Genomic DNA, 24,032 nt, shown 5'->3' on the forward strand with positions numbered 1-24,032 from the left:
CCCATGGTGACCCCATGTCATCACTGTCCCCATCCTGGTGCCATCCCCGTTCCCACTGCCATCTGTGTGCCACCCTGTCCCTGTCCCTGTGCCACCTGCTGTCCCCACTCCTGTCCTGCCATCCCCACTCCCATTCCTGTCCCTGCTGTGTCCCTAACTCCATCTCAGTGCCGCCTGTCTTGTCCCCAGGTGTCCCCACCTGTGCAGAGGTGCAGGAGCTCAGGCCCTCTCCATCCTCATCTCCAAGCCATTCCCACCCTGTCCCTGTTGCCCCACCCCCTCCCTGTTCCCAAGGTGTTCCCAGGTGTCCCAGTGGTGTCCCCAAGTGTCCCACCTGTGCGCAGATGCAGGACCCCGGGTGCCCCCAGGTGTGGCTCCCTCCTGGCTTGGACCAGCAGCTCGAAGGGGCAGCCTGGGGACAGCCCTGTCACTGAGAAGGTGACAGCAGAGCTGGGCAGTTCGTGTGATCATGGCCACAGGGTCATCCTGGGGATGGGGACAGTGTGAGGGGATGGGGGGGAAACCATGGGGACATCAGAGGGACACACTGGGGACACACTGGGGACACTTTAGGAACATGTTGGGAACTTAGGGACACATTGGAAACATGTTGGGGACACAATGAGGACAGAGTGTGATGTCTCATTAGGGACGTGTTGGGGACACCACGGGAACACATTGGGAGCATGGTGGAGACACCGTAGGGACACTGGGGACACACGGGACACAGGCTGAGGACACCACAGGACAAATTGGGATCACACTGGGGACGTGCTGGGGGGATGCACTGGGCACATGTTTGGGACACACTGAGGGGAGCTTATGGGGGACATGTTTGGGACACATAGGGGATTCCACTGAGAACAGCATGGGGACACGTGGCAATGATTTGGGGACATATTGGGGTCATCCTTTTGTGACCATACGGGTGGCACTGGGGGCTTGCCCCTTCCATGTCCCTGTTTCCCTCTGTCCCTGCCCCATCCTCACGCCCCCACCCCCATGTCCCCTGTGTCCCCACTCACAGGGGGACAAGTGTCACCCGGTGGCCATCAGGAGGAGTGAGGGGCTGGGGCCAGGTGATGCACAGGGATGTCGGGGTGCGGGAGGCCAGCCGTGGTGTCACCCAGGGCACCTCTGAGGGGACAGCGCAGGGACACCATGGGGACATTAGGGGACACCCATGGGATGGGGGACACCACAGTGACACCCTGGGATGTGGCATCTAGGGGGTGGGGACACCCTGGGAACACCCTAGGATGTGCCAGGGACACACTGGGGACACAATGGGATGGGGGCACTGGGAGGCACTAGAGGGCACTGGGAGTGGCACATAGGGACACTTGGGGACACACTGAGGTGGCACGAGAGCCCCTCATGGATGGGGAGAGAAGTGGGGGTGTACTGGGAGCACTGGGATGGGAGCACTGGAGGAACTCTGAAGGGCACTGGGAACAGCTGGGTACGCACTGGTGTCAGAGTAGGGTCCCCCCAGTATGGGAGGGGAGGAGGGGGCATTGGTGTCACTGGGGGGCACCGGGAGCACTGGGGAGCCCCCGATGTCACCGCAGTGTCCCCTCCCACCCTGGGGTACACACTGAGCTGGGGGCGATGGGAGGTGCTGGGAGCACTGGGGGGCGTTGGGACGCACCGATGTCGCAGCGGGTCCCGCCCCAGCCCGGAGCACAGGCGGGGGTGGCACAGTCGGGGCCGCTGGAGCCCGGGAAGCAGCGGCAGCGCCCGCGCTCGCACCGGCCCTGGTCACTGCAGCCGGGGGACACGGGGGGGGCGGGGCAGGGGGCGGGGCCTCGCCCGAGGGGGCGGGGCAGGCACAGCCCCCGCCGGCAGGGGGCGCACAGAGCTGCACCGACCGGCTTGGGGGACACGGGACACGGGCGGGACCCCCAGTGACACCCCCAAGACTCCTCCAGTGATCCCCCCAATGACCAGCCCAGCGAATCCCAATGACCACCCCAGTGACCCCCAATGACCCTCCAATGACCACCCCAGTGACCCTCCCAATGACCACCCAGTGTCCCCCCAATGACCCCCCAGTGTTTCTCTATGTCTCCCCCGTCCTTCACTGTCCCCTTCCGTGTCCCCTCCATGTCACTGCTCTCTGTTACCTGTCCCAGCCTAGATTCTGCCATGTCCCCTCCCTGTCCCTTTGACTCCCCTGCCCCCCGTGTCCCCCTGCCGCCCCCCGTGCTCTCCTCCTTGCCCGCTGTCACCTGTGCCGGCCTGGGGTCCCCCCGTGTCCCCGCAGTGTCCCCTCAGCGCCTGCGCGTGTCCCTCGAGCTCCTGCAGCCGCCGCAGCACATCGGCCAGCGCTGTCCCGCACGTCTCGGGTGGCTCGGGGGGAGACGTGGCAGGGGACACTGAGGGGGACACTGAGGGGGACACTGAGGGGGACACTGCCAGCACCCCGCAGCGCCAGTGCCAGCAGGAGGAGCCGCAGTTCCAGCGTCACCGGCATCGTCCTGGGGGAAAACGGGGACATGGGGATTGACCACGGGAAAACACGGGGACAGCCGTGGGGCACCCACGGGGGGACACAGGGACACCTATGGGGACAGCTAGGGCACACAGGCACATATCACGAGGATGTGGGGACACACATGGGGACAATAAATAACATAGGGACAGCTGTGGGGATGTCCAAGCCACGGGGAGGATGTGGAGTCACCCTGGGGTTACACAAAGGACACGCGTGAAGCACAGGGACCACCCATGGGGGGACAGGGACATCTTGGGGACACCCACGGTGACACAGAGGGGAGAGAGAGACATCCGGGGGACACCCAGGGGACATTCCCGGGGACACATGGACACCAGTAGGGGACATGGGAACATCTCTGGGGACACCTGAAGAACACAGGGACACACACCGGGGGGGCACAGGGAGACCCGTGGCGACATGAGGGACACCTGTGGGGACATTCCTGGAGACAGACAGACACCGCAACCCACAGCACCTCCCAGTAACCCCAGCGACTCTCCAGTAACCACCAGTGACCCCTCCCAGTCCCTCCAAGTACCCCAAACCCCACAGTTCCCCCAGAGCTGAGAGTGTCGCCTGTTCCCCCCAGTGCACCCCAATTCCTCCAGTCTCCCCCAGTTCCCCCAGTCCCCCCCATTCCCACAGTCCCTCCCAGTCCCTCCCAGTCCCTTCCAGTCCCTCTCAGTTCTCCCAATCCTCCCCAGTCCCTCCCAGTGCCTCCAATTCCCCCCAGTTTGCCCCAGTTCTCTCCGTGCCCCCAATCCTGCCCAGTTCTCCCAAGCCCCGCCCAGTCACATCCCAGTGTCGCCCCTGCGCCCCCCCAGCGACCCCCCAGTCCCCCCCAGTCCCCCCAGAACCTCCGGCCGGTCCCGCTGCGTTCGCGCTCTGGGTCGGGCGGGGCGGCCCGAGGGGGGCGGGGCCGGGGGCGGGGCCTGGGCCACCAGTAACTGACTGAGCCCGGCTCATGAGAGCCCCAGTGCAGCCATCCCAGTGACACCAGTGACACCAGCACAGCACATCCCAGTGACACCAGTGACACCAGTGACACCAGTGACACCAGTAACACGCCTCAGACTGAGCCCGGCTCATGAGAGCCGCAGTGCAGCACGTCCCAGTGACACCAGTGACACCAGTGACACCAGTGACACCAGTGACGCACCTCAGACTGAGCCCGGCTCATGAGAGCCCCAGTGCAGCCATCCCAGTGACACCAGTGACACCAGTGACACCAGCACAGCACATCCCAGTGACACCAATGACACCAGTGACACTACTAACACTGGCACAGCACATCCCAGTGACACCAGTGACACTAGTGACACCAGCACAGCACATCCCAGTGACACCAGTGACACCAGTGATGCGCCTCAGACTGAGCCCGGCTCATGAGAGCCCCAGTGCAGCACGTCCCAGTGACACCAGTAACACCAGTACAGCACGCCCCAGTGCTCCCAGTGACACCAGTAATGCGCCTCAGACTGACCCCGGCTCATGAGAGCCCCAGTGCAGCACATCCCAGTGACACCAGTGACACCAGTGATACCAGTGACACCAGCACAGCACATCCCAGTGCTCCCAGTGACACCAGTAACACTTGCACAACACATCCCAGTGCTCCCAGTGACACCACTAACACTGGCACAGCACATCCCAGTGCTCCCAGTAGCACAGGACCTGTCCTATACCTCATCCCAGTCCCACCAGTAACACCAGTAACACAGGACACCTCCTCCCAGTGCTCCCAAGAGCACTGCCCAGTTCATCCCAGTGCTTCCAGGAGCACCAGTAATACCACACAGTTCATCCCAGTGCTCCCAGGAGCACCAGTAACTCCTACCCTCTAGCTCCCAGTAAGCCCAGTAAAATGGCACAGAATGACCCATGACTACCAGTACCACTAGTATGGCCCATCCCAGAGACACCAGTAACATGGGAAAGCCCATCCCAGTATAGTCGGTCCCAGTGATCCCAGTAACACCAGTATAGCCTGCCCCAATGCTCCCAGTGACACCAGTAATGTGGCACAGTGCACCCCAGTCCTCCCAGTAACACCAGCATGGCCCATTCCAGTGACACCGGTAACCCCAAAAACCCCAGTAAGCCTAACCCATGACTCCCAGTAACCCACCCTGATGTTCCCAGTGACACCAGTAACATGGCACAGCCCATCCCAGTCCTCCCAGTCTGTCCAAATGCTCCCAGTAACACCAGCAATGCGGCACAGACTGACCCAGGGCTCCCAGTAACACCAGTACAGCTCATCCCAGTGTCCCAGCACAACCCCTCCCAGTGCTCCCAGTCTGGGCGTGGCCGTGACTCTGACCCGGCAGCAACAACAACAGCGGGGGGGGCTCCTGGGACCCCTCAAAAGGCGGCGGGGAAGGGGCAGAGTGGGGGGGCACCCCGTGTCCCGATGTCCCCCCCCCGTGTCCCCCCCGTGCCCACCGCCCCTGCCAAGGAATTTTCTCCATCAACACGATGAGCTCATGGAGGGGGAGGGGCCGCGGGGCCCAGCGGGGGGGGGGGGGTCCCGGCCCCTCCCCCTCCCGACGCGTTTATTGCTTGGCTTATCGATTTATTGATACACAGATCTGAATATCGATTGACCCGCTCACTGTCACACCCCCTCCCCCACGGTGTCCCCATTCTCCGCTGCCCCTCACCCCTGTTCTCACTGTCCCTGCCCGGTGTCCCCCTCCCCATCCCCAGTGTCCCCCGCTGTCCCCCACGGGAGGCTCCTGAGCTCCTCAGGGCTCCGCAGCTCCCGCAGCCGCCCCCCCTCCAGCAGGGCCACCCTGGGAGCCTTTTGGGCCAGTGCCAGTCGCCCTGTGACCAGCAGCACCGCCGGCCCCTCCCCCGGGCCGGCACCGCCCGGACGCAGCAGCTCCTGCTCCACCTGCGGGGACACGGGGGACACGGGGGGACACAGCGGGGACACGGGGGGAAGCACAGCCAAGGACCCGGGGAGTGGGGACATGGGGGCCAGGGGATTTGGGGACCCAGGGCACCCCAGGGGACATGGGGGGCAGCAACCAAGGGGACACAGGGAGTGGGAACAGAGGGGACCTGGGGCATGTAGGGGACACAAGGATTGGGGACACAAAGGACATGGGGAGTGGGGACCCAAGGGCCAAGGAAGGGACCTAGGGGATACCAAAGGGACCCAGGGAATTTGGTGACCTAGGAGACCCTAGGTGACATGAGGGGCAGCAACCAAGGGGACATGGGGACTGGGGACCCAGGGGACACAAGGAGTGAGGACCCAGAGGACAAGGGGACCCGGGGGACCTGGGGGATGGGCCATGGGACACAGGCACAAGGCTGTGACCTACCTGCAGTCGGATCACGGGGTCCAGTGCCCGCGTGGGCTCATCCAGCACCAGCACCCGGGGGGTCCTGAGCAGCGCCCGGGCCAGTGCCACCCCCTGGGCCTGTCCCCCTGACAGCTGCATCCCCCGTGGGCCCACCTCTGGGGACAGAGGGGACACCGTGGGGACACCACAGGGACAGCGAGGGGACACCATGGGGACATCACAGGGACGGTGAGGTGACACCGTGGGGATATCACAGGGACATATTGGGGAGCCACACCCACTGTGCACCCGGGGACAGGGAGGGGACAGAGGGGACACCGTGGGGAATTGAGGGTGGACAGCGAGGGGACAACAGGACACTGTGGTGACAGCATGGGGACACTGAAGTGACATGGTGGAGACAGATTTGGGACACCAAGGGGAGACACTGGGACATGTTAGGAAGCTACACCCCCTGCACACCCAGCTCTGGGGTGCACAGGGAGAACAGAGACAGGACAGCAAGGGGACAGTGAGGACACAGACAGGACATGGAGGGGATGGCATGGGGACAGTCAGGGAACAGGTGGGGAGACTGTGGGGATAGTGATGTGACATCACGGGAACATCATGGGGTCACAACAGGGACACACTGGGGAGACCAAGGGGACACCTTGGACACATTGCTGGGACACTTGTAAGGCACCTTTGGCACACACTGGGGACACTACAGGGGGACCATGGGGACACTTGCTGTACCTGTGTCGTAGCCACGTGGCAGCTGTTTGGCCCAGGTGTGCACCCCCACCCTCTGTGCTGCTGCCACCACCTGGGTCCCCTCCTTGTGTCCCCAGCCCAGAGTGATGTTGGCGCTGAGGGAGCGAGAGAAGAGGGACGGGCACTGCGGGACACCGGCCACCTGTGGGGACAGGGCACCATGCAGGGACTGAGCAGGGACAAGGACAGGACATGGGGTAGTGACAGGGCCGTGGTGAGGCTGGATGACAAAGGGGTGGCTGTGAAGAAATGCTGGGAACACAAGAGGGACCTGGAGGTGGCAGTGGGGGCGTGTTGAGGACACAGGGTGACACGGGGGTCATGGCTGTTGGGACAATGGCTGAGCCGGGGGTAGCCATGGTAACCCACTTGTGACAGAGGAGTGGAATTGGGGACCCAGGGGTGGCACTGAGGCACCCACTGGTGACCTCGGGGTGGCAGCAGGGGCACAGGAATGACCTGGGGACAGCAGTGGGGACCTGTTGAGGACCAGGGATGGCTGTGAGGAGCTGGGGGGGACAACAAGGTGGCCACAGAGGTTTGGTGACAGGGGTGGATGGTGACGCAGGGTGGCCCGCGGGTGTCACCTGCTGTCGCAGAGCAGGGTCCGAGCGGGGACTCAGGGGAATCCCGTCCAGCAGCACCGCCCCGCCCGCCAGGGGGCGCAGCCCCAGCGCCGCCGCCGCCAGCGAGCTCTTCCCGCCGCCAGGGGGCGCCAGCACGGCCACCACCTCCCCGGGGCGCAGCGACAGCGACACCCCCTGGCGGAACAGAGATGGCACCGACCCCTCCGGTGACCGCGGGACCCCAGAATCACTTGTCCCCTCATATCTCCAGTATCCCCTTGTCCCCCATGTCCCCTTGTCCCCCATGTCCCCAATATCCCCTTGTCCCCCATATCTCCAATATCCCCTTGTCCCCACGTGTCCCCAATATCCCCAGTATCCCCTTGTGCCCCTGTCCTATATCCCCCCCCCATGTCCCATGTTTCCCCACATCCTCCCCATGTGTCCCCATGTCTCCAATATCCCCTTGTCCCTCTGTGTCCCATGTTCCCCCACATTCACCATACCCCATGTGTCCCCCTGCCCCTCTGCCACCATCACCTTGAGGACTGGCTCGGGCTGCCCAGGGTATGACATCCAGACATCCTTGAGGCACAGGCCTGGAGTCCATGTGGTCTCCTGGCCCCGGGGGGCGACAGGTGACAGTGGCCCTGCTGGTGCCACCGTCCTGGCCTGCTCCAGCAGCTCCAGGAGTGTCTCAGAGGAGCCAACAGCCTTGGCCAGGAATGGGAGGTACAAGAGCACCATCTGGGGACATGGGGACATTGGGGACACAGGGACATGAGGAGGACACAGGGAGACATGAGGTGACACGGGGCAAGTGCACAGTGGGACATAAGTGACAGAACTTGAGGACATGCAGGGTGCACAACAGGGAGGGGCTGGGGACACAGGAGATAGGGATGGGAACGTGGCCAAGAGAGTATGGGGACATCACTGCCAGCATGTGGGGACATGGGGACGTGGTGGGGGGACATGGGACACAGGGAATGGGAGTGAGGACAGGAGAGAAGACACTGGGGACAAGCAGGGGACACTTTCATCACCTCCACAGCCTTGGTGAAGTGTAGCTGGCACATGAGGATGGCCACCAGCTCCCCAGGGGTGACAGTCCCTGCAGTCACCAAGTATCCACCCAAGATGAGCACTGCCAGCTTCAGAGCCAGGGCAGGGAACTGGAGATACAGACACAGGCTGTCAGCCCAGCTTCATGTCACTGTGTCACCCAGCCCCATGCCACCATGCCCCCTCCCCCAGGCCACCCATTCTCATGCCCCTCTGCCCCATGCCACCATGCCCCCTCCCCCAGGGCACTCATTCTCATGCCCCTCTGCCCCATGCCACCATGTTTCCACATCCCCTGGCCCCACACTGCTGCTCCTCATGTCCTGCCACCATGTCCTGTGTCCCCTGGCCCTTTGCTACTTTGTGTTCCCCAGCCCCCGTCACTGTATCTCCTGTCCCTGTATCCCCATGTCTTCATCCCCCTGCCACCATACCCAATGTGACTCCTGCTGCCACATCCCTGTGTCCCCTATTCCAACACCATCACATCCCTGTCCCCCATTCCAACACCATCACATCCCTGTGTCCCCCATTCCAACACCACCACATCCCCACATCCCCTATTCCAACACCATCACATCCCTGTCCCCTATTCCAATACCATGACATTCCTGTGTCCCCTATTCCAACACCACCACAACCCTGTGTCCCCATTCCACCATCACATTCCCATGTCTCCCAGCCCGCTGCCACCACGTGCCTTGTCCCCAGCCCTGTGCCACCACATGTTCCATTCCGAAGCCACTGTTCCTCATCGCCCCGTGTCCCCAGTGTCCCCATACCCCACTGGCCCAGCACCCAGCTGCATAGGCCAGGGCCTCTCTCCTCTCCAGCTGGTGCTGCTGGGCCAGGCGCTGCCGGACCCACGAGGTGACACCGGCCTCGTGCCCAAAGGCTCGGACGGTCCCCATGGCCCCCAGGGACTCCAGGGCCACTGCAGCGGTGCTGGCCTCTGCCACCCGCACCTGCCGGGCCAGGTCCTGGGGACACAGGGACAGGGGGTCACCATGGGGATGGGGGCTGGGGGGACAGGAGGAGGTGACAGTGGGCGTGGGGAAGTGACAACAGGCACAGGAAGGGGACAGGAAGGGTTTGGAGTGAACTCAAGGTGCAGGGAGGTGACAAGGGGCTCAGGGAGGTGACACTGGGGACAGAGAGGTGTCCCCAAGGGCCCCTCACACCCCATGTCCCCTCAGTACCCGCTGGATGGCTCCGACGGCGCGCGGCAGCAGCAGGAAGAGCGGCAGTGCCAGGAGCGTGAGCAGACCGAGCAGAGGGGACAGCCAGGCCACCGTGGCCAGCAGCGACACTGCCCGTGTCACCCCCCACAGCAACGGCACCACATCGGCCAGCGCCGCGTGCGCCGCCCTGGCGTCCCCTGTCACCCGCTCGGCCACCGCGCCCGGCGTGTCCCCCAGGAGACCCCCGGGCCCGGGCACGTCCCCGCGCAGCACCGCGGCCACCGCCCGTCGCTGCAGCCGCTCCCGCGCCCGCGTCAGCGCCACCGCTGCGCTGCAGTCACAGGCCAGCTCGGCGATGGCACTGCGGGGACAGCGGGGTCAGGCCGCGGGTCACCGCCGCCTCACCGCCACCTCGGCGTGTCCCCGCGGCTCCGGGGGCACCCACCTGCCCAGCCCCACCAGCACAAGGGGCCACACGGCCGCTGTCGCGTCCTCCTTTGTCACCCGGTCAGTGACGCGGCCCGTGAAGTACGGGGCGGCCACCTCACCTGCGGGGACACAGTGTTTAAGTGGGGGTTCCCCCTAAATTGGGGACTGAAGCCTGAAAACAGGATCCTGGCGCCCAAAACTGTGTGTTGAGTCCCAAAATTGGATTCTGATCCCCCAAATTGTGCGCTCGCTGCCTCTAAATTGGGTCCCGATGCACAAATTGGTTTCTGACCTCCCTCAAATCAGATCCTGCCTCCCCCCAAATTGGGTTCTGACCCCTCAAATTGGCCTTGCAACCCCCCATCGTGTCCTGCCCCCCCCACAGTTATGTCCAAACCCTCCAAATCAGATCCCGAAGCCCCTCCAAGGGGTCCTGCCCTCCCCAGGTCGGGGTCCCCTCGTACCGAGGGCAGAAGCCGACATCAGCCCCCCCACCAGCGCCCAGCGCCCGCGCTCGGGGGCCAGCAGGGCCAGGAGCCGTCGGATCTGGGGAGAAAACATCGCGGGGCAGGGGGTGCGTCCTGCTCTGGTCCTGGTGAGTCCTGCTGGGTCCTGGTGAGTTCTGCTGGCTCCCGGTTCTTCTGGCGGTTGGTTCCGGAGGGTCCCGGAGGCTCCGTGCGGGCCCCGTTCCTGCTCCCGGTGTGTCCTAGTCCGGACCCTTCATGGCCCTGGTGCCTCCCCGATCGCGCCCGGTCCGCTCCCGGAGGCGCCGCGATTTCCCGGAAAGCCGAAAACGGCGCGCGGGGGGCGGAGCGGAACCGGCGGGAATCCCCTGGAACTGACACGCCCACAGACCCGGAATAAGCGCCGCTGATTGGTCGGCATGTATGTGACGTCATCGGTTGTCAGGTAGACGGAGCCGGAGCGGGTTGCGGGTCGGAGGGGGCGATGCAGGCGGGGGGCGGGGTCTGGGCGGGGAAGTGGGCGTGGTCTGGGCGTGGTGTGTGCGTGGAGAGGGCGGGACAGGCGGGGCAGAGCGGGGACTCGAAAGCGAAATCTTAACGGATCTTTCTGGGAGCTACCGGAGAGCTGAACCGGGAGCAGTGGTGGGCACTGGTGAGTGCCCCGTGTGGACTGGGGAGCTGAGAGGGCTGGACTGGGAAGTGCCTTTTGTGGACTGGGGAGCGCTCCGAGCTGAACTGGGAGCACTGGTGTGGCTCAGGGCACAAGACTGGTAGCACCCTCGTCTAGACTGGGAGCACTGGTGTGGACAGGGGAGCACCCCAGTGCTCATTGGTTTTAACTGGTAAGTTCTCAGCCTGTTGATCCTTCCCACACAGGGAGCACTGGTCTGTACTGGTCCCGCCATGGCGCTGCCACCCGCTGCTCTCCTGCCCGGCCTCCTGCTGGTGGCCGATGCCCTGGCACTGGTGTTACTGGTGCCGCTGGTACCGCCGCTGGCTCCGCTGGGCGTGGCGGGCTTATGGCTCGAAGCCGCCCTTCGCCTGCCCGTCCTGGTCGTGGCCACCTGGCTACTCGCCCCTCGCCGTCCCCCCGGGGCCACCGCGGCCGCCCTGACTGTCGCCGCCACCCCCGCAGCCTTCGGGACCCTGCGCTCCCTCCTGGGCCTGCCCGGAGCCGGCCCGGGGCTCTTGGCGGCCGCCCCGCCCGCCTGGCTCGGGGTCGCCCACGCAGCTGCCGCACTCGCCCAGCTGGCCTGGGCCGCTCCCCCGGTCCCTGGCGGTGTCCCTGAGACCCCCGGCGATGTCCCCAAGGCTCCTGGCACCGTCTGGCGCGCTCTGGCACTGACCTGGGAGGAGCGGAACGTCCTCGGAGCTGCCGTCCTCTGCCTCGTGCTGGCGGCCATTGGTGGGTGACGCCCAAATTTGGGTTCTGCAGCCCCAAATTGGAACGCTGGCCCCTAAAAATTGAGTGTTGAGTGCTTAAATAGGTGATGACCAGCCTAAAATTGGGTGGTGACCTCCATAAACTGGGAGGTGACACCTTCAGCTGGGTGCTGACCCTGCCAAAATTGAGTCCTGACTCTCTAAATTGGGTTCTGACCCTGCAAACTGAAGTGTTGACCCCCAAAATTGGGTGTTGACCCTCAAACTCAGTGTCTGATGCCCAAAAATGAATGTTGACCTCCAAGGCCTTGGGTCCTGATCTCCCATGTTTAGTTTCTGACTCCTAAAATTGGTACTGACCCCCTAAATTTGGCACTAAACCCCCAATATTGGCTCCTGACCCCTCTAATCTGCCCCTTTATATCCCGCCCAAATCGTGTTGTGCCTTCCCAAACTTAGATCCCCACTGCCCAGATTGGGTGCTGCCCCTCACAAGGCAGGGTCCCCGTGTCAGTGGTCACACCCATGGTGACACAGGCTTGGTGACCCCCAGGGGAGACACTGGGACCCTACGTCACCGGGAAGGTGCTGGATGCCATCGGCACTGGGGACGGACTCACCGCCGGAGCTGCTGGCATGGTGGCAGCTGCTGGAGCCACCAGGTGGGTTGCAGCATTCCCTGGGCCTGTCCTCATGTCCCCAACATCCCTGATGTCACCATGTCCCCGTGTCCCCCCAGTGTGCTGTTTTCTGGGTGCCGTGGGTGCTTCTTCCTGCTGCTGAAAGCACGTCTCCGTCAGAGGCTGAGCCTCCGGCTCTTTTCCCACCTGGTGCACCAAGACTTGGATTTCTTCCAGGGAAGGCCAGCAGGTAACAGGGCACGGTCCAGCTGCAGCCCACCTGACCCATCCCACCTGTCCATGCCATCCCAACTATCCTGTCACCAGAGTCCCCATCCTAGCATCCAATCCCAGCCCCTATCCCATGCTGTCCTATCGGTCTGTTATCCCATCCCATCCCATCCCATCCCATCCCATCCCATCCCATCCCATCCCATCCCATCCCATCCCATCCCATCCCATCCCATCCCATCCCATCCCATCCCATCCCATCCCATCCCATCCCATCCCATCCCATCCCATCCCATCTTACTGGCTTCATTCTACCCCAAAGTTTCATCCTGTCCCAATCCCACTTCCCCATTCTATCCATTATTTCCCATCCCCATTATTCTCCATCCCATTGCATGTCCCCAGCTTCATCCCATCATCCCCATCTCACCATCTCCATTCCCACCATCTCATCTCCACTGTCCCATCCCATTCCACCATCCCACTGGTCCCCATCACATCATTTCCATCCTGTCCCCACCCACCACAATCCCAATCTCTTTTCCCACCCTGCAGCTGAGCTCCTGGCTCGATTTTCCACCGAGGTGCCTCAGGTGTGCTCAGCAGCACCCACTGGAGCCAACCATCTGCTGCGAAGCCTGGGGATGGCCCTGGTGGTTGGGGTGTTCATGGTGGGGCTGGCACCAGGCCTGGCACTGCTGGCACTGCTGGAGGTGCCACTTGAAATCACCACCCACCGTATCCAGAGCGCCCGGAAACGGGTCAGGAATAGGGGAGGGAAAGAGGGGGAGGGGGACACCCAGGTGGGAATGACAGAGTTGGGATGGGGGCCAGGGGAATGGATGGTGGGGATGGAATGGGGTTGATGGAGAGTGGGAAGGAAGATGATGGAGATGGGAATAGTGGGATGAGAGGGGACAGAGATCAAGGGAATGGGATGGTGGGAGTGCTGGTATGGGGAAGGAATGGAATGGTGGAGATGAGAATAGTGGGATGGGATGGGATGGGATGGGATGGGATGGGATGGGATGGGATGGTGTGACTGGATTTGACCCAGGGACATAGGAGTGGGGATGAGGACAAAGCGAACGGGATGGTGGGAATGCTGACATGAGGATGGAATGGAAGAGAAGGATGGGATAAGGTGGGAAGGTGGGGAAAGGACAGGTGGAGTGGGATGGGATGGGATGGGATGGGATGGGATGGGATGGGATGGGATGGGATGGGATGGGATGGGATGGGATGGGATGGGATGGGATGGGATGGGATAAAGTGGGATGGTGGGGAAGGGACAGATTGGACAGGTGGGGTGGGATGGGATGGAATGGTATGGGATAAAATAGGGAGATGGGTTGGGATGGTGTGACTGGATTTGGCCCAGGGGGATGGGAGTGGGGATGAAGACCAGAGGAATGGGATGCTGGGAATGAGAATGGTAGGAACAGGGATGAGACAGTGGGGATGGGGATGGTGGGATTAGGACTGATAGAATGGGTGGGAGAAGGGTGTGGGACGGTGGGAATGCAAAAGTGGGGATGCAGTGGGTGTGGTGGGATGGGAATGCTGAGGACAGGGCGTGGATGATGGGCCAGGAAGGTGACCTGGGACAGCTGGAGAGCCTCCAATGCTGCCACAGGCACTTCAGCAATCCATGCTGGAAGCATCTGCCCGGACGGCCTCGGGCGTGCAGGAATCCGTCGCCGCCATCGAGACCATCCGGATCTTTTCGGCAGAGGAGGAGGAGGAGGAGCAACACAGCCACAACCTGGCCAAGGAGCTGAGGCTGAAGGAGCAGATAGAGCTGGAGCTGGCATTCTTCACTCTCATCAACAGGGTCAGGGGGAACTGGAAATGGGGATGCCAGGGAATGGAGACACTGGGATCAGGAATGGGAAACCAGCAGCTGAGATGAGGGCACTGAGAGCAGAATGGGAACACCAGGAATGGGGACATCAGAACAGGGACATTGGGATCAGGAATGGGAAACCAGCAGCTGAGATGAGGGCACTGAGAGCAGAATGGGGACACCAGCAATGGGGACATCAGAACAGGGACATTGGGATCAGGAATGGGAAACCAGCAGCTGAGATGAGGGCACTGAGAGCAGAATGGGGACACCAGGAATGGGGACATCAGAACAGGGACATTGGGATCAGGAATGGGCATGCCAGGAATGAGAACGGTGACATTAGAAGCAGAGTGGGGACACTGGGACAAAGGATGGGAACATCAGGGGTGAGATGGGGACCCCAGGACTGGAATGAGGACACCAGGAGCAGAATGGGGACACTAGGAGCAGAATGGGGACACCAGTATCCCTGTTGCCACCCACAGATGCTCCACCTGACCATCCGGGTCCTGGTGCTGTTCCGGAGCCACCAGCAGCTCCGTGATGGACACATCACTCCTGGGGTCCTTGTCACCTTCCTGCTGTACCAGGACACAGTTGGCAGTCATGTCCAGGTGATCCCATGGAATCCACATGTCTGTCTGTCCATCCATCCATGTTCCTGCCCATCCCTGTGCCATCCTCTTCCTTCTCCCCAGGTGCTGCTCTATGGTTTCAATGAATTTGTGACCATGGAATCCACATGTCTGTCTGTCCATCCATGCTCCTGCCCATCCCCATGCCATCCCCTTCCTTCTCCCCAGGTGCTGCTCTACGGCTTCAATGAATTCCTGACCAATGCAGCTGCTGGACAGAAGATCTGGGAATACCTGGATCAGAAACCCACCAGGGACATCGGGGGGACACGGAAGCCCCCTGAGCTTCAGGGCCACGTCACTTTTCAGAAAGTCTCCTTCACATATCCTGGGAACCCAGAGCACCCTGTGCTGAAGGTGGGTCTGGGGGAACCTGGGGTTTTTCCCAGGGGTGGGAATTCTGGCATCACCTGTCCCCATCCCACAGGATGTGACCTTTGAGGTGCGTCCCAGGGAGGTGACGGCGCTGGCGGGGCCCAATGGCAGCGGGAAGAGCACGGCTGTGGCACTGCTGGGGAGGGTGAGGGATCCTGGCAGGGGGAAGGTGCTGCTGGATGGGATCCCACTGCCAGAGTATGAACACCAGTACCTGCACCGCAAGGTGGGACACTGGGGATGGGGTGGGGACAGTGGGGACACTGAAACAGAGCTGGGAGCAGGGAGGAATGGGTGGGGACATCAGGAGCAGGGATGGGGACACTGAGAAGAGGGATGGGCACAGCAGGAATGGGATGGGGATAACAGGAAATGGGATGGGAGCACTGGGAAATGGAATGGTGATGACAGGGAAGGGGACACTGGGAAGGTAGATGGGGACACCAGGAGCAGGGATGGGGACACTGGGAAGAGGGATGGACACACCAGGAATGGGATGGGGACAACAGGAAATGAGATGGTGGCACTGGGAAATGGAATGGTGATGGCAGGGATGGGGACACTGAAAAGAGGGATGGGCGCAGAAGAAATGGGATGGGGACACTGGGAAGAGGGATGGGCACACCAGGAATAGGATGGTGACAACAGGAAATGGGATGGGAGCACTGGGAAATGGAATGGTGATGACAGGAATGGGTACACTGGGATGGCAGATGGGGACACCTGTCCAAGTTTAGGACAAATTTTGGGAAAAAGAGCTCCAAAGGGCCCCCCCGCCCCCTTTTCTTTTACAATTCCTTCCTTCACCGAGCTCAGAAAGAATTGTTCTTCAGGGGAAAATGGAAAAATGGGATGGGAGCACTGGGAAATGGAATGGTGATGACAGGGATCGGGACACTGGGAAGAGGGATGGGGACATTGGGAGGAGGGATGGAGACTATGGGGACATCAAGGAGAGATGAGATCATGGAACAAGGATGGGGACACCAAGAGCCTGGACAGCATCACAGGTTTTGGGGCTGGGGCAGGTGGTGCTAGTGGAGCAGGATCCCATCCTGTTTTCTGGAACAATCCGTGAGAACATCGTGCTGGGGCTGGAGCACTGCACAGAGTCAGAGCTGCAGGAGGCTGCCACTGCTGCTGGAGCCATGGACTTCATCCAGGGGCTGGAGCAAGGCTGGGACACTGGTGAGAGCTGGGAGAACACCAGGGGTATCCTGGGGCTTCATCCTGGGGTGTGAGAGCTGGGAGGATGGGGCAGCCCCTGATCCCAAAGATCCTCTGGCAGAGATGGGGGAGCATGGTGGGTGTGGGGGGGTCCTTGAGGTCAGATCCCACTGATGCCATGGGTTGCCCCCCACAGAGGTGGGGAAGCACAGGGTGTAGGGAGAAGAGGGGGAGCCCCAAGCCTGGGTCTCACTGATCCATGGGTTGCTCCCAGAGGTGGGGGAGCGTGGGGGGTCCTTGAGCTCAGATCCCACTGATGCCATGGGTTATTCCCCCAGAGGTGGGAGAGCACAGGGTGTGGGGGGATCCTTGAGCTCAGATCCCACTGATGGGTTGCTCCCAGAGGTGGGGGAGCGTGGGGGGTGTGGGGAGAAGAGGGGGAGCCCCAGGGCTGGATCCCACTGATCCATGGGTTCCCCCAGAGGTTGGGGGTGTGGTGGGGATCCTTGAGGTCAGATCCCACTGATCCATGGGTTGCTCCCAGAGGTTGGGGGTGTGGTGGGGATCCTTGAGCTCAGATCCCCCTGATCCATGGGTTCCCCCAGAGGTGGGCGAGCGTGGGGGGCGGCTGGCAGCGGGGCAGCGGCGCCGCCTGGCCCTGGCCCGGGCTCTGCTCCGGCGGCCGACCCTGCTCATCCTCGATGAGGCTCTGGATGATGGAGACGAGGGGGCGGTGAGTGGGGTGGGGTGGAGGGGGGTGGGATAGGGGTGCAATTGGTGGAAATGGGGTGGGATGGTATGAGAGTGGAAGGGTGGGATGGGGGCTGGAGGGATGGGGGATAATGGGGTGGAGTGGGAATGATAGGGTGAAGATGGGGGGTTGGATGGGTGGTGTGGCTCAATAAGGTGTAGAAATAGGACAGGATGGTAGGATAGGAATGGGACTGGGAGTGTAGGATGGCAGGAAAGTAGAATGGATGAAGACAGAGAGATGAGATGGATGGGATGGGATGGGATGAGTTGGGTTGGGTTGAGATGGGTTGGGTTGAGATGGGTTGGATTGGGCTGGGTTGAGATGGGATGGGATGGATGGGATGAGATGCGTTGGGTTGGGCTGGGTTGAGATGGTTTGGGTTGGGTTGGGATGGGATGGGATCCATGGGATGGGATGGGATCCATGGGATGAGTTGGGATGGGATGTGAGTGCTGGAAAGAAGACAGAGAGATGGAATGTGTTGGGAAGGGTTGGGCTGGTGGGATGGAACAGCGAGATGGGATAGTGTGAACAGGATGAGACAGTGGGCATGGGGATGGGATGGAGAACAGGGAGGTGGGATGGTAAGAAAAGGATGACGGGGTTAGGGCGGGACTGAGGAACGGCACAGTGGGGCGGGATCAGGTGGGACTGTGCAGGGCTGAGTTGGACGGGATGGGATGAGGCTTCTCTGGCCGCAGGCACAGCGCTGGGTGCGCGCCGGGCTGGCACAGACCGTGCTGGTCGTGTCGCACCGCGGGCGCGTTCTGGACGCCGCTGAGCGCCTGGTGGTGCTGGAGCGCGGCGCCGTGGCCGAGAGCGGGACACCGGCCGAGCTGCGGCAGCGCCGCGGCGCCTACGCCCGCCTGCTCCTCGGGGCGGGCAGCGCTGGCACCCCCGGGATGGGCAGCGAGAAGGCGGCTGCACCCGGCAGGGAGTAAATGGGAATAATCAGCCCCAGTGCCCCCATTCCTGGTGTCACCAGCCAGCTCCTGGTGTCCCCAGTTAGTGTCCTGTGAATCCCTTATCCTCATGCTCTCTGCATCCCAGCTCCCTGTGTCCCCCAGCTCTGCCCATTCCCTGGCTGTGTCCCCTGGATCCTTCCCTGTGTCCCCCATGAGTCCCCCATGCACAGATCACCTGTATCCAAGCCCCACCCTGTGATCCCTGCTCCCCATGTCTCCTCCTGGATGTGGGTGCAGAGTGGGAAATAAATCCCAGGGGGTAGATCCAGGTGTGGGTGTCATTGCTGTGCTCACTCCAAGCTCCTGGTGTCCCCAGTCCTTTCCCAGTGTCCCCTCCCTATCCCCATCCCAGTTCCCTATGTCCCCTTTTCTATTCATGGCTCCCAGAGAGGAACTGCTAAGCACTGGAGGAGGAAACTGGGATTTATTGCCCAAACCAGGGTATTATCACACCAGAATTAAAATTATTAATTTTGTATTTAATTGTTTGGAATGACTGTAATTATTGTGTTTAAAACATGGGAAAGCAGGAAGTTAATCTGTTGGGAAGGGAGTGATGGGTGGGAGCAGCAATTTGTGGCTTTGTGCAGGGAGAGGGAAGGGGTTAGACCTGGCACCAGGGATCATTCAGGATGAGAGTAAGAGTTGGTGTCACCCTGTCTCTGTCCCCATCCCATGGACTGGATCTGACTCTATAGAGAGCAAGAACTATTCTGGAATCCCACCAGATCCTGCTGTATCCATTGTGCCCCAATCCTGCTCCTTCAATCCCCCCAATCCTGTTCTGGAATCCCACTCCAATCATCCTGCTCTGGAATCCAGCCCAGATACACTTTAGAATTCTGATCCCAATCTGGAATCATGCCCTGATGTGGAATCCTGCCCTGTATTCCTTCTGGAATCCCACACAGATCCTGCTCTGTACCTGAGATCAAGCAATTGGTTTCTCTGTCTCTTCTCAGGGGTCTGCTGAGGAAGAAATGGAAAATGTCAACCCCTTCCCTCCAAATTATTATTATAATTTTGAAATTAAGGGATTCTCAGGCAAAAAAAAAGAAAAAAAAAGAGAATAGGAATAACAATTCTTTACTAGTGTGTATAATAAAGCAAACAGTTTGTTTGTAAAGGCAAATATCTTTTTTTCCATTCATAAATCAGTGGAATCCTTCCCATTATTTCTTTATCTCTCAGTGCAACCAGAAGACCCACAGCTTCATCATTCCTCTAAACTTTTTGCAAATATTAAAATGGATGCTGTGTGTATAATGTCAAAGTAACTTTGCTATAAAAATATAATTTCTATTTCTAAGCATACACAGAGTAGTGAATCTGTTTGTGGGAATTGAACTGCCTGCTTGGTTGGGATAACATCCAATGGATGGATGATGAAATCCCTGCTACAATCAGCACCAAGTAAGGACCAAAGGACTCTTAATCCTAATCCTACCCCAATCCCACCCAAACCCTGCCTTGATCCTGCCCCAATTCCACCCTTGTCCATTTTAAATCACATCCCATGCAACCAGCCCCATCACCATTCTAATCTCACCCTAATCTTGTCCCCTCTACTCCAGCTCTCATCTAATCCCACCCCTAAAATCAGCCCACCCACACCACAATCTCACTCTAATCCCACCCCTAAAATCAGCCCACCCACACCACAATCTCACCCTGATCCCACCCCTAAAATCAGCCCACCCACACCACAATCTCACCCTAATCCCATCCCCAAATCCTTTCCACACCCAACCCTAATTCCACTCCAATTTGATCCTAATCTCAGCCCATTTCACTTCTCCTCCACCCTAATCCCACCCTAAAAACAGCTGAACTCCCACCCTAATCTCTACCCTAATTCCACTTCAATCCTACCTCTAATCCTGCTGCATCCCCACTATTAATTCCACCCCATGCCCACCTAATCCCTCCATTCTCACCTTCCAGCTCCACCTCTCTGCACTCTGCAGGACCTGCAGCCTGGAAAGGTTGACCTGGAAAAGAGACCAGACAGAGCAAAAGGAATAAAATAGGTATTTGATTATTGTATTTATATTTCAATCCATTTTCAAGGCTGCACCTTGGGCAGTGCAAGAGCCTGGCCAAGGTTACATCCAAATCAAATCCAAGATGGATCCTGGTCAGGAGTTTTCACATTTTTGTAAGTTTTGGTTCATCCAAATCTTGGGGTCAGTTATCCAAGCACAGCTCCCTTTCCCTCACTGTTGTTTCTGCTTTTTGGACACTGGTTGTCCTTGATTCTCCAGCTGGGAAGAAATTGTTTTTTCTGAATCCCCTGTGAAGAGAATTTATTAACACCTAACATGAAATTTCAGAGTTAGACACAGAAGAGATTCTGAAAAATATATATCTGATTTCCTCAGCTCCCCAGGTCTCAGGCAGTTAATCTGAGCAGTTTCATGAGTGCTGTCAAAGTGAAAAGATTGAAATTAAATAACAAAGAAAGCATTTTTCTAGTTTTTCTGCCTGCAGCACATACAATATCCAGAGTTTCTGACTGAAGTGTTCCTTAATTAAATATGAGCATAGAGGGAAGACCAGAACTGTGGGGATCCACCTGCTGAGTTTTTTCTTCTTTTTTGCCTATTTAGCATTAAGAAACTGCTTAACTATATAGTAGCCATTACATTATATTTTATATCAGGTTATATAGGTATAAAAAAGCTGCGATTAAGGTTATATAGGTATCAGATTATATAGATGTTACAAGTACGCATTATATTATTGGCTTTTTGCAAATGTTAAAATAAACCTGGCCATTATAACCTTTTGCTTTATTCTTTGTCTCTTACTGCCTCTTATTGAACTCCTTAAAATCTCTCAGGAAAGCGAACCTCGTTTTTCACATGGGGAAGCGATTTACAACACGGGAGGTCACAGGAGGACGGGGCTCCCCCCACTTATTCCCTGTACAGATGGGACACCCCCCTTTCCCCTCAGACCTCTCCGGCTTCCCCAGCGACGGCCAAGGTCCCTTTGTGACCTTTGGCTGGCGACCGCGGCGACATCCCGGCCCCTCGGGCAGCCTCGAGAGCTCTACGGGCGACAAGGAAGCCCCGAGACCTCGCCAACACCCCGCGGCCTGCGCTCCCTCCGGCGGCGCCATATCTGAGGGGCCGCGGCTCCCGCCCGACTGCGCCTGCGCGGCAGCAGCTCCCGCCAGGCGGCGCCTCCACCTGGCGCTGAGGGGCGGCAGCTCCCGCCCGACTGCCCGCCCTGAGTGCCATAACCGCCCTCAGTGCCATAACCGCCCTGAGTGCCATAACCGCCCTCGGTGCCATAACCGCCCTCAGCGCCATAACCGCCCTCAGCGCCATAACCGCCCTCAGCGCCATAACCGCCATAACTGCCCTCAGTGCCATAACCGCCCTCAGCACCATAACCGCCCTCAGTGCCATAACCGCCCTCAGCGCCCTCAGTGCCATAACCGCCCTCAGTGCCATAACCGCCCTCAGTGCCCTCAGTGCCATAATCGCCCTCAGCGCCCTCAGTGCCATAACTGCCCTCAGTGCTCGCCCTCAGTGCCATAACCGTCCTCCGTGCCATAACCGCCTTCAGTGCCATAAGAGCCCTCACCGCCCTCAGTGCCGTAACAGCCCTCAGTGCCATAACCGCCCTCGGTGCCGTAACCGCCCTCAGCTCCCTCCCGCCCTCAGCGCCCGCTCAGAGCTGCGGCGCTGGGAGCCGCCTGCCCATCCTTTTGTTGCCGCCATGGAGAAGGAAAGCCGGTTTAAATTGTTCATTCCGCCGCGCCTGAGCGCTGGGCAATGGCCTGTGGGCAGATCCCAGGTGAGGCGCTGGGGACGCTTCCCCACCCCCCCTCAGATACTTCACTAGCGTTGATATCTTGCTCTCATCAGATCAAGTGTGCTGTGAAAATTCTGTCCCCGCACTGAGTTATGGGAATTCAACAAGTTATTTTTGCATGTCGAATCTCCTTAGGAAATAAGTTGAGACTCAAACGGGATATTCTGACAGCAGATGAGTTACTCTGTTTAGAGGACAAACTTCAGTGACTTAAAAACCTTGTAAAAGGGTATTTTCATGCTGAAACATAATCAGATATGGTTTTGAACTGCCCTTGGAAGTAAAGCAAAAAAGAAATGTCAACTACTGGTCTTCAAAAAAGTAATTGAACTTCTTGGGTTTTTTACCATGCACCAGTGCACAGACAGGCAGGAGCTGCAGAGTTCCCTGCATTGAAAGCTTCCCCTTTGGCCACAGTCAAAAATTATAATAATAAAGCAAACTGCGAAAAACCAACAGTTCCATAAACCACGGTGAAGTAAAAGCAAGCAAGTTCCAAAGCCATCACCAAAACCTTGGGCTTTGAAATTGTAGGCAGCTGATATCTTAATGAAAAAAATTATTTTCACATAATCTGTAGGGTTTGTTTTTTTCTTTTTTTTCCCTGGATTTTATCCTTCTTTACAAATCTACCCATAAGAAACTGATTTTTAAATTTGTGCAGGGTTTTAACAAGTGCTCAGATGATGATTTTAAATTGCCATTCGATGTGTCCAACCGTGAAGAAATCACTGATTTAGGTAAGACTAAAATATCAGCTGTGCACATTCTTTACATTTTTTTTACATTGTCGAGTTTTAATTTTTTTGGAGTAGTCTTACAGTTTTATAACGATGTTAAATAGTTTCACTGTTACTTTTTTTTTTTAGAAATACATTGATCAAAAATCTCTTGATATTTCAGATATATTTTCACAGCAAGTGAAGCCTTTCTCTGAAGTACATGAAGAGGTCAGCTAAGTATCAACTATGCATATCTTATTTCTTGGGGTCTTTGAATTTGTTAATTCAAATTGTCAAATAGTGCCTAAAGCATTATTCAGCAGATATTTCAAGCTAGAGGAAGTAGTCAAAAGGGAATAATGTTTTCTATCTCCTGCTTAAAGCTGAATCACTTAGAAGAGATATTTGTGATTTAGTGATTATGCCTGGAGACAAATCTTTAATAATTAAAATATTGTAATGTTGTTTGTTGTTATTGCTGTTTTTTCTTTCTTTGAAGTGCCTGTGAAGCCTGAGTTTTAATTAGAGTAAGATTTAAACACTTAAGTGTCCCTGTGGAACTGGCTCTGAATATTCTATTGAGGGGCAGCAGTATTGAAGTCAGAATATTCTTTGGAAAATTGAAGTAGATTATCCCATTTACCCTGCCTGGCTTTGTGTTATCTGTAAAACAGTGAATTTAGTGGTTTCCTCAGGCACTGGATATTTCTGCTTTAGCACAACTCATTTTTTTGTAAAAGCTTCTGTACTTTGCAGCTACAAAACACTGTTTACAACCACAAAATAAAACATATTTCCTGTGTTCCCCCCTGCTGATTTTCATATCCCTGATGAGCAGACTTCTTTTAATCCTAGCAGCTGTTAAAGTACCATCAGGACTGCACCAAGGTGCTGCAGTTTTAATTTCTTTAAAACCATCTTTTGGCTGATATCTGAAGGCAGGTTGGAGGATTTCACTGTGTGTGGTCTGTATCCACAGAGTGGATGCACAAAGATTTAAACTTTGGCTCCTGATCATGTATAAGCTCATATCACCATCTGTGGAAAATATTACTCCTGTGATGTTTCTAAGGGATAAATATATTAATTACAACAGTATTAATTAGATAGCATTTGAGATTAAATTGTGGAACCCATTTTAATAGAATACAGAAACAAGGATTGACTCGTTCTCAAAACTCTACAAAGAGGCTGAGAAGATCAAGGAGTGGAAAGTGACTGTGGAATCAGA

General features: G+C 58.1%; 2 protein-coding genes across 3 annotated transcripts; one reads left to right on the top strand and one right to left on the bottom strand.

Moving 5' to 3' along the window:
* Window positions 1-2,136: 2,136 nt before the first annotated feature.
* Window positions 2,137-10,430, bottom strand: LOC306816787 (antigen peptide transporter 1-like; the record flags this gene model as incomplete). The annotated part of the gene is made up of 12 exons (XM_079333249.1): window positions 10,276-10,430; window positions 9,828-9,930; window positions 9,401-9,743; window positions 8,984-9,181; window positions 8,183-8,311; window positions 7,677-7,883; window positions 7,158-7,331; window positions 6,553-6,712; window positions 5,833-5,969; window positions 5,176-5,396; window positions 2,425-2,480; window positions 2,137-2,378 (listed from the first exon to the last, which is right to left on the bottom strand). Exons 1-12 carry the CDS (start codon window positions 10,370-10,372, stop codon window positions 2,137-2,139), a joined length of 2,067 nt encoding a protein of 688 aa, XP_079189375.1. The 5' UTR covers window positions 10,373-10,430.
* Window positions 10,431-10,855: 425 nt separating this feature from the next.
* Window positions 10,856-18,230, top strand: LOC306816766 (antigen peptide transporter 2-like; the record flags this gene model as incomplete). 2 transcript variants are annotated; one of them, XM_079333197.1, is made up of 12 exons in its annotated part: window positions 10,856-10,917; window positions 11,152-11,680; window positions 12,212-12,320; window positions 12,398-12,528; window positions 13,065-13,270; window positions 14,146-14,343; window positions 14,844-14,972; window positions 15,162-15,350; window positions 15,421-15,594; window positions 16,397-16,556; window positions 17,141-17,268; window positions 17,991-18,230. In XM_079333197.1, the coding sequence occupies exons 2-12, from the start codon at window positions 11,179-11,181 to the stop codon at window positions 18,228-18,230; spliced, it is 2,166 nt and encodes a 721-aa protein (XP_079189323.1). In that variant the 5' UTR covers window positions 10,856-10,917; window positions 11,152-11,178. The 2 variants fall into 2 exon arrangements, with proteins under 2 accessions (XP_079189323.1, XP_079189324.1); XM_079333198.1 differs by having other exon boundaries at window positions 10,904-10,927.
* Between the last annotated feature and the right edge of the window lie 5,802 nt (window positions 18,231-24,032).

This window comes from Erithacus rubecula, assembly GCF_903797595.1.
Source record: "Erithacus rubecula genome assembly, contig: scaffold_88_arrow_ctg1, whole genome shotgun sequence".
Lineage (NCBI taxonomy): Eukaryota > Metazoa > Chordata > Aves > Passeriformes > Muscicapidae > Erithacus > Erithacus rubecula.